Below are 10,178 nucleotides of genomic sequence, written 5' to 3'. Positions count from 1 at the left end.
GCATTTTTTTCGTACTTTTGCGTTATTACTTTTACATGTTATATGTCGTAATATAAATAATAGTAATATTACACACGTAATATACAATTAAATTCTTTATTTTCATCATTTGTAGAATTTGTTGCAATTACTATTTATATGTATGTATAACATATGATTTAGTAATCTAATGTAATTGATTTTACAAAATATTAAATAGAAAAGTATAATTAATACCGGTGCTTTGGTATGGTAGATAAACGTTATTATTAAATATAGTCAAAAAAAAAAAAAAAAAAAAATCTATAACGGCAAATTTTGTAATTCTTTCTCTTCAATGGATTTTCTTTCGGTTTTCTCTTTCCGTCATACATTGAATCACTATACTTTTAAAGTGATAATGGAAAAAAGCGCTGCACATCTTCAGTGGGCCCATTAGCAAAGTCTGAAAAATCAATTCAAAGAAGGAACTAAGCGGCGACATTCCAGAGCAAAGGGTTGTTAATACGTAGCTCTCCCATCCGACGGTGGAGAAAAAATTTTCATCCTAAAATTGAATTCATAATGAAAATCAATATTTCAATTACATGATAATAAGTACATTATTTAATATATGGATAATACATGCTATCAAAGAAATTACGGAACGTTAAAAGAGATAGATAATGAGAGAGAGAGAGAGAGAGAGAGAGAGAGAAGCAAATATTAAGAATAAAACTTATAAAAATATTATCCGCGGTCATTTTTTTTTCTTTTCATCGTACAATAAGCAACAATTGCTTCTACCGCTGCTCTTCAATTATCTATTAAATTGATTAAGCAAACGTACGTCCTCGTTTAACGATAATTCTATAAGCTTTCGGCATAACATCCACTCTGCGTCCGTAGAAACGTACTTCGAAAGGGGCAAGAACAAGAAAAGGAAGAAATGCCTACGAGAGTTATTTTAGAGACTTACGAGTGCATCGTCCAGTAGCCTTCGGGCCACTATTTCCGGCGACACCAAACCACCGGATGCCGAGATGAGTTTCGTTTCCACGAGTTTCGACTGCTCCTCGACGACGTAACCCGGAGTGTCGGTGTCCGGAGGCAGGGACAAAGTCACGGACACATTATACGGCGCTAATTCCATCGCCAAGCTCTCCGCCAATCCTTTAAGAGCGAATTTCGTTGCGCAGTACGCCGAGTATCCGAATATTCCTGCACAGTGGGATTACGTGCGTAAAGCTGGGGGAATCGCGGGAGCATTGCGGGTGATCGGTACGCGCATTCTAGTGCGATCAATCGCACGTCGAATACCTAATAATCCGGCTTGCGAGGAGACGAAGACGATTTTGCCCCTCTTGGCCAGTTTCATGCTTGGCACTACGGCCTTGGCGCAGTAATAGCTCCCCAGGAAATTCAAGTTCATAAGGTGCTTGACGAGGTCCGGCGAGGTGTCCTCGATCTTGCTGCAAATCGACATTCCAGCGCAGTTCACCAGCATGTAGCAGGGACCCTGTTGCTTCTCCAGGTCCGTGAATGCTTCCTCTATGTCTTCGTAGTCCTGGGAGAGATCGAGCACGACGCACCCGATCCGCTGACCGATCTTGTTGCAGCAGGCGGAGTCGATTTCATCCCGAGCTGCGGACAGTTATCGGAAACCATTGAGCGTACGCGGATATGATTGCTCGTGGATCAAATGGGAGAGGGAGGGGCGCATATGAAAACTACAACGATTGTAATATGAGAAAGACAACTTGATTTGTTGTATTGCAATGTGATGGAAAAACGATACATACGTCCATAATTCCTTAAAGTATTTATTTAAATGCGTAAAAGTGACTATGTACACTGCACGTATTTTCTATTATATTAAACACGCTCATAATATAACTTAATCGAACGCCTAGGCAATCGCTACTACAAATACATCTGCAAATATATGGGCAGCCGTAGGCATTATAAAAATCATTGGAATACATAAATACATGGATGCATCGATGCATCGATTACACTAAATCGTCATTCACACTGATTATAAATTTTGCGTTTTTTTAAAATAATTTTTAATTTTTTTCACGTGCATTAATGCAATAATGAAATAAGCATTAGTGAGCAGTAAGTGAATAAAGAATGCATTTTATACAAATGTTTATGGAAAACGTCGAACGGTATTGTCAAACATTATTTTTAATAATGAAATTTTAACGATCTACTGCACGAATTATATTTAACTATTTACTTATGGTAGAACGAAAATGTTCGCTTTCCATCTTCAATTAGATTTATTAAAAAAAAAAAAGAAGAAGAAGACAAGTTTACGAAAAGGCAAATATATCATTCATTAAAAACATTGGATAAATTTATAAAACCATACCAATTACGAGTTTTTCAGGATTACGAGCAATTATCGTAACATTGGCGCCATTCTCAGCTGCTGCGATCGCCACGCATTTACCAATTCCACTAGAGCCGCCTGTTACCTACAAAAACAAGGATACAATTATTTTAATAAGTATCCATGCGATTTAGCCGAGCAGATTCGATAAATAATCCACCGCTCAATATCAACCTAAATTTCACTGACTGCTATATAATAAATAATACGAACACGCACACGCGCACACAATTTGTAAATACTTTGAAAATTATAAAATTTATTTAGAGCAAACATATGTGAACGAGGAATTTTCTCCAATTTCAAGTTAAAGTAGAGTAGCGAATACGAGGTCAAGCATCGTACAAAAGTTTTAGCATTATTAGCACATTATCATCGTGTTAATAATTATTATGATGAAAAGAACGAAAGCATCTAATTACATATTATTTTACAGGTTGTACAATTTGGCGGGGGATGCAACATTATTATTGTAATGTCGTTCGAAATAATCGTTGAAATAATTGAAAGAAACATAATATATCAACCAAAAAATTTGGCTAATCTATTTCATTATCTACATTACAATAGAAAATAAAATAAGAATGTTAATTGAAAAATACAACTACGACATTATACGCTACAGTGCCAACTTCAAAATAATAATGAAGAAACTTTTATGTTAAATTACTACAAAAATATAAGAAGCTTCATTAATGGTCTAGGATAAGTTTATTTCGATCTCTTCTTCCGTTAATATTTCCCGTAAAATATATTATTCTATAGTGCACTAGATACTTTAATTGATAATTACAATCTCATTACTTTAATAATTATATTATGAACATTAAAATGCATAAACATATATATATATATATATATATATATATATGTGTGTGTGTGTGTGTGTGTGTGTATATATATGCATGCGCGTATGTATATATGTGTGCATGCATATATGCATATATATGTATATGCATGTTCAATCGACCTTGACATAACCAATAATAATTAATAAATAATATCACTGCTAATCGATACTTTTGTCGGTGATTTTCTACACCATTAAAAAATATTCAGAAGCTTGAGAATAATTTATTATAACACGAGTGGCAAAAAATAATAGCTGAATTAAACGATACACCGATCTTTAAAAATTAATTTTTAGGATATGTTAGATAATTACGCAATATTTGTTTTATTGGTATATTTTTTAAAAATATATGAATTAAATATATTTTATTTAAAAAAGGTATCCGGAGAACAGAAATGGGATGTCGGCCCCGGCGACTCAGCAAACGTGTCAAAGTCAAACATAACCTAAAATGCAAAATTGCCCCAACAAAATTTACGTGCAAATATACTTTATCACGAACATGAAGAAAGCATTACCAAGTAAATGATAGAAAGCATTAAAGGATATGATTATTATTTACTTACGATGACGTTTTTATTAAACAGCAAACCCTTCCCCGAGCTCTCTGCCTTTAATTCTTTCTTAGCTCCTCTCTTATATTTATCAAATATAAGTAAAATTACCAGTACGGGAACTATGTGCAAATGAGATATCGAGGATACATAAAAAACAATCGATAATATCAAAATAATGGCAACAAATATAAGATGCTTCATTATAATTTCAATGATTTTCATTTGTAAGTGTCCGTAAATTATCGTTATCGCCCCTCTTCCTCGAAAAAGCCAAAGTCGTTTTCGTCACGACTCGTTCATTTTCAACAAACGTAAAATACTATCACATTTTACAAGGAACGAACTTGATAATAATAAAAACTCTTGCGCCTCGAGAATATCGATTCTTTACTTTTAATAACGCCGACGAATTAAAATACAACAAGGAGTACGATAGAGTATTTGCACTCAGAGTTCAAATAAGCGGTTGTCGATTGTGTTAATACGATCGAGGCGCCTCTAGTGGCCCAATGTAACCCAACAACTCGAAAACATAATATTGAAATAGCATAAACGGACAGAGAAATAAAAATGAAAAAAAAGAAAATAAAAATATATTATCGGAGCCCTTGAAATTACACGATGAACATGATTGAAAGTCGTTCAGTGGCTCTTTAATAATCTCTTATGAAAATAAACCAGAATGAATCTTCCAAGTGTATCCGTTAAGAATGTCTATCGTTTAACAAGTATTGGGATTATACTTGGTTTGAAAATTTAAAAGCCGAAGCTATGATTAATATCGTTACATGGCATTACATTTGATCTTATCTTCTCGTTTCATGCCTTCGACAGTTCCTTCAAGCTCAACATTCATACTAAATGGAAAATCTACCTTTACCCCGCTACTGTTTGATATTATAACTTCGATGCATTCTCGCAACGATGCTGCGCCATTTTTTAAGACGAATCAGCCAGCATTTTCGCGATAATAAAATACAACGACGAGCTGTCAAAGTTGGAAAATCTAAATAACGTAGATTGGTGGAAGGTAGAGCCCGGCGAGAACATTCGAGTCGGGCGCCAAATGCCCTTAACGAGGGAAGCCCCGACGACGAACAATGGCTGCGAACAATTTAGGCCAAGGCATTGAAAATTTCTTTCGTCACCGAGGCGCCAAATCAGCTTCGAAACTGTCAACTAACGAGAGGAGAAGACTCACTCTCGACGTCTATTTATATTTATAATGGCGGTCCAACTGTGCTAACTACGCTAAGAATACGAATGGAAGTACGTTGCTGGCGCCTGAAAAGTAAAGTGCCGAAAATATTGTAATTTTATTATTGTTTTTCCGTTTCTTTTTTTTATTTTGTGTTTTTTATGGTTATTTGCAAGCACAAGCACAGCCCCATTATGGATCTGAATAATGAAAAGAAAAACATGAAAGAGAATCCTAATTTTCTTGCATCTCGTATGTTTGAGATTGAATTCATTTTGAGAAAGTAAGGGAATAATCGCGCGATTATTCAAACTTTGTATATCGCTTGGGCATTCCAATGCTCCTGTTTACTGCGCACGCGTCGTTATACGTAAGGACGACCGCAGGCTTGATTTACTAGACGACTCGATTTTTTCTTGGTTCTGAATCCCCTTCGCTAGACTCCCATGTGTCATGGCTGCTTTGGACATCGGGAATTTGAAGTTAGGACGCGTGACTTACATTTATGGCGCCGGATGAATGACGGTTGATCGACTTTCACCATATTATTTACATATGAATTGCGCAGTGCAAGTGTAAAGCTCACTTTTTGCTGTAAGCATGAATATTCACGAGGACAATGATATTCTTGTCCGTGAGAATGTCAACTTCGAGGAGATGTTGCTGAACGATGACGAGATGAAAGGGTATTTGAATAAATTGAAGGAGTCCTGTGATAACTTCCAAGCAAAGATCGACCGGGGTATTCTGGAATCGATTTCAAAAAGTTCTGGTACGATTATTCTTCAATTTTATAAAGTAATAAGAGATGCGCTATCGATTGACGATTGCCTGTGACAATATTGCACATTCGTTGGTCGCTGATCGCTTAATTTTCAGAATGTGCCAAGCGAGTGGAAAAATGTTCCGAATCGATCATGCAATTGGCGAATCAAAGGAAGGAATTAAAGTCTGGCTTGGAGAGCTGTAATCTGAAGAAGAAAGTCGTTGAGAAAAAGACAATATGTACGATCAAAGAAATTGAGAGAACGAAGGCTGACATAGAAAGTATTAAAGGGAAGAAGGAGAAATTGTCGCTTGATATAATTGATTTGCAACAAGGTAATAATTATTTGCTACTCAATTTGTTGCTTCGTTTGGCCGTACGTGCATATTTATAACATATTTGTATATTTTTTTCTTTAGAATACAACAAAACTATCGAGTATATGAAAAAGCAATGGGATGCAGTTAAGAAAGCATGCTTTATGTACAAAAACATACTGGACATTCATATCGATGTTAGCACGATAGGAGATTCGGAGCAAATTACGGTAACGTTCTTTTGGACTGAAAATCCAACGGATAAAAAGTTTTTTGTAGTTTTTACGCATCGAGATGATTGTTGGAGAGGTAAGTAATCATCGACGCGACTGAGCTTAACATGCCAATCAACCATAGAATTGCATTCCTTTTTCTCTTTACATAAAATAGTCCTACGACATGCTAATTACGACCAATTTCGAAATTTAATTAAATCAAAATTTTTATCTTTCTTTTCTTATTTTGTGTTTTTGCTTCACGGTTAAGGTAGTAATCGCACTATAGTTTTTCTAAAAAACGTCGTACCGGATTTGTTAGTCTTATAGTAACTAATTCATAATTTATAGTGCCTAACTGAATTGTGACTCTATTATTGTTTCAGTTAAGAAAATTGAACCAGAATTAAGTGCGGAGAATAAGTATCAACTAAATCACATAGTTCAATTTTCCAAACAATCCGAGGTAGCTAATGTTACGTTATTACTTTGTGAATTAAGGACACTGTTTATAAAAGACTACTTTTCGGCCTAATGTAAAATAATTGACTTTAATTGTACAGTTTATATTTTTATAATATATATTAATAAATTTTTAAGTTATTTGCAAAAACCTCTTTATGTAAATTGAAATATTTAATTGTAATTTAATTTATTTATTTAGCTGATAATGTAGAAATCTCTAACTAAAGAGGCTTGTTGAAGGGATCTTATTTGTGTTGTTATTGATCCATGTCTTATATTCTATCGATAACCCTTGTCTCAAATACTTAAAGAAAATTTCAATTCCATTACAGTATGAATCAATTACTTGAGTACTCAAGGTAGATATATATTTTCAAAATTTGTTGTATTAATTTGCAATATACAATTCTTTTTTCCTTTAAATTCACTTTTTTATATACACTCTGTTATATATATATATATATATATATATATATATATATATATATATATAATAATCAATAATCGCTTTAATTATTTATAATTATTTTACAAAAAAATTTATGTAAATTGAGAATTTATTGAAAAACAATTACGAGAGCACATCTTGTAAATATTAAATTTTTAAATTAAAGAATTCACGTCGACCGAACTACTTTATATATATATATATATATATATATATATATATATATAAGATTTCTAAATTACCTACTTCAAACATAAACTTATACATAGATTCTCTTATTTCTTTCAAGTAAATACATTTTTCGCAATTCTGTTTTATCATAAAGAACTTATCAATGAATATTTAATGGTGACACATTAATAACTGTATGAAACTTTTAAAAATATAATCTAAACGTGCGTATATGTTTATTAGCAATTGAATTCAAAGAAATAAATTTCATTGTAATTTAGATTGTTTGTTATTGAAGTCAAAAAAAAAAAACTTCTATAATATAGTAAAAACGAGAGTAAGTTAATTGTTAGGTATATGAACAAAATATAATAATGCTGAATATTAATTCCTATGTAATACTACTTTAATATAAATACTAACTTGATTACAAAAAAAATGAAATAACTGAAAAAGTAACGTATGAGTATATGTCACTAACTGAATACAAAGTAATATATATATATATATATATATATATATTTATTTATTTATTTATTTATTTATCCAATATTCACGTAAAAAAAGAAATTTAAATTCATTAATTTATTCTATCGAATGACCTACTATATGTTCGAGGTTGATAAAAAAAATATTGCAAACATCATTCTCTAAAAATACAATTTTTCTCTAAAAATAAACATTTTTTATTTATTTATACTGTTGAATTATTTTAAATCTTTATTAAATTGCATGTTATCGTACTATATAATACTTTTGTTAGTATTATTTTACAAAATTCGTAGATAAATTTTTTGACAAATTGTATTTATTTTGAAATTGCGTAAAAAATACACTCATAGATTTTATAAAACGGTTATACGATTAACAATATGTGCTATAATACTTTTTGTAAGATTATTTAATATTAACAAAAGTAAAATATACATTTAGGAAAGCAGTAAGGAATATCAATTTATGTAGTATACAAATAATCAATGTTTCTGTTATCCTGAACAGTCCACTTAAATTGTACTTTATATTTGATACAGCTTACATGTCCAATCGAATTATTTCATTAATGTATACATACATTTTATAATAATAGAAATAATATTAATTAATAATCGATCAACATTGAGGCATATTATAAGTAATTCTATAGGCGAAAAAAAAAACAGTTATAAACTAATGTACAGTAACGATATCTTCTAAATGATACGATGTAATGTTTAAAATAATGAAATTGTCCAGCTCTAGGAATCTCGACGATACTGCAAGTGCTTGACTTTTCAACAAGTAGTTATTTGTGTGTTCAAAGTGAACAATTAATTAAATAAATTCATTGGATTTTATCAAGCATCAGTATTAATGATAACATATACATTCTTACCGCTAATTTCAATATTAAAATTTTGTTATTTAAATATTAAATTAATTTAAATACACTTTAATGAAAATCTCTACTATCGAAGCAAATAATAATTTACTTCGCGCGTATTAGTAACATCACTTTTACATTCATTAAATATTAAAGCCATTACAATGAAGAGTTGAATCGATAATATAAGACGCTAGCGTGGAAACATTTGTACTCGACGAAGTTTTATTTTAAGTATGAAAATTGAATCCCCCATAAAGGCGCTAAAGACTGCCAGTTAAAGAAAAAAAAAAAAAAAAAAAAAAAAAAAAAAAAAAAGAAAGTTTTTCTCACAACTGTAAATAATTCTGTTGTGATTGTTATAAATTTCGGTTTTCTCTCATCTTCGTGTCTTAGTAAGAAAAGGCTCGATGAAGATCATTCGTTATTATTCAACGCCAGGAAGAACATAAAAAGCATAGTCGAACGCCATTTGAGTTTGCGAAAGCGTAAGAAAATACGCGATATAATTCTCTTCGAGGCTCGTCGACACTCTCGCTAGCAAAAAGCTTGCACCTGCTTTACAATTATTCTTAATCGATAGAATAAATGGAAAAGGCGAGGATCTGTGATAAGGCCGAAAGTGTGTATTTCCGTGATAGATCGAGGAGTGGCGACGTCCCCCAAGACCCTCAAGCGTCTCTCGACACCTCGAGGACGATCGGCAAAACACTTCGCTAAGGTCTCCGCGACACTACGGGGTGACGAAGGGGGCATACTCCTGCTCGGAGCCCCGTATCGTCCCTACCCTCTCACCATCCTGGCCCTGCGGCTCGCCAGCCCAATCGAGAATGGCGAATATACCACGGGACAAGAGACTCGGGAATGTTCCTCCTCGTGTCAGCTGGCTTCCCTCCTCTTAAAAGGCCTGAAAAAGCCGCGCACCACATTACGTATGCAGGGGCACACGTCGATAGCAATCCCACGTCCCTTCATTGGTAGAATGGTCAACGGGGCCGAGTCGCGGGGTCAATTGATCGCTCACTGTCAATCAGCGCTCGGCGCGCAACTCCACGACAATTTCATTCGCATTTATTGACCCCTGGGCTCGCGATGTCCCTGCGCTCCTCACGAGCGGCATTCAATTACCGATCGATGTCTCGCCGATCCTAGCCCCGTGTGGCGCCACCCCCACTTGCCCCGGCGAGCCGAGTCCTCTCCTCCTTCCGGTTCGTGCCGTGTCGCCTTAGTGGCGCGAATTCGACGACGAGGACTAATCGGCCGTGAATCGCTCGTCGCGTCCAATCTAACGAGGCTGCTTCATTCGGCATTATTATTTATCCGTGCAGTATGCTTCGGGGCCTTTCCTTTCCCTCGCGTTCGCTTCTCCCTCGTTTATTTCTCTGTTGCCGCTTTCCGCGACTGGTATGGTCGCGGTCTTTCGAGCGTCTTTCCTTGCGGTGGACGATGATTCTGTGGGAAAGAGGTAC

The 10,178-nt window shown here is 34.0% G+C and overlaps 2 protein-coding genes across 2 annotated transcripts; one reads left to right on the top strand and one right to left on the bottom strand.

The window, feature by feature from the left end:
* Positions 1-271: 271 nt before the first annotated feature.
* On the bottom strand, positions 272-3,981 carry Kdsr (3-ketodihydrosphingosine reductase). The gene is made up of 5 exons (XM_011506324.1): positions 3,779-3,981; positions 2,339-2,444; positions 1,279-1,602; positions 938-1,179; positions 272-526 (listed from the first exon to the last, which is right to left on the bottom strand). The coding sequence occupies exons 1-5, from the start codon at positions 3,968-3,970 to the stop codon at positions 314-316; spliced, it is 1,077 nt and encodes a 358-aa protein (XP_011504626.1). The 5' UTR covers positions 3,971-3,981; the 3' UTR covers positions 272-313.
* A 1,410-nt stretch (positions 3,982-5,391) lies between these two features.
* LOC105367565 (uncharacterized) lies at positions 5,392-6,825 on the top strand. Its single transcript, XM_011506325.1, has 4 exons — positions 5,392-5,739; positions 5,847-6,068; positions 6,153-6,359; positions 6,652-6,825. Exons 1-4 carry the CDS (start codon positions 5,568-5,570, stop codon positions 6,798-6,800), a joined length of 750 nt encoding a protein of 249 aa, XP_011504627.1. The 5' UTR covers positions 5,392-5,567; the 3' UTR covers positions 6,801-6,825.
* The last annotated feature ends 3,353 nt before the right edge of the window (positions 6,826-10,178 follow it).

The sequence above is a fragment of the Ceratosolen solmsi genome, unplaced genomic scaffold, assembly GCF_000503995.2.
Source record: "Ceratosolen solmsi marchali unplaced genomic scaffold, CerSol_1.0 scaffold7, whole genome shotgun sequence".
Taxonomy (NCBI): Eukaryota; Metazoa; Arthropoda; class Insecta; order Hymenoptera; family Agaonidae; genus Ceratosolen; species Ceratosolen solmsi.
Note: the sequence above shows the minus strand (reverse complement) of the source record. Positions and strands in the feature narration are given on the sequence as shown.

Coding starts and splice junctions, on each gene's coding strand:
- Kdsr (XM_011506324.1), bottom strand. CDS start 3,970: ATGAAGCATCTTATATTTGTTGCCATTATTTTGATATTATCGATTGTT. Junction 2,445..3,778: donor TGTTTAATAAAAACGTCATC/GTAAGTAAATAA, acceptor TTGTTTTTGTAG/GTAACAGGCGGCTCTAGTGG. Junction 1,603..2,338: donor TCCTGAAAAACTCGTAATTG/GTATGGTTTTAT, acceptor AACTGTCCGCAG/CTCGGGATGAAATCGACTCC.
- LOC105367565 (XM_011506325.1), top strand. CDS start 5,568: ATGAATATTCACGAGGACAATGATATTCTTGTCCGTGAGAATGTCAAC. Junction 6,069..6,152: donor TATAATTGATTTGCAACAAG/GTAATAATTATT, acceptor TTTTTTCTTTAG/AATACAACAAAACTATCGAG. Junction 6,360..6,651: donor TCGAGATGATTGTTGGAGAG/GTAAGTAATCAT, acceptor TTATTGTTTCAG/TTAAGAAAATTGAACCAGAA.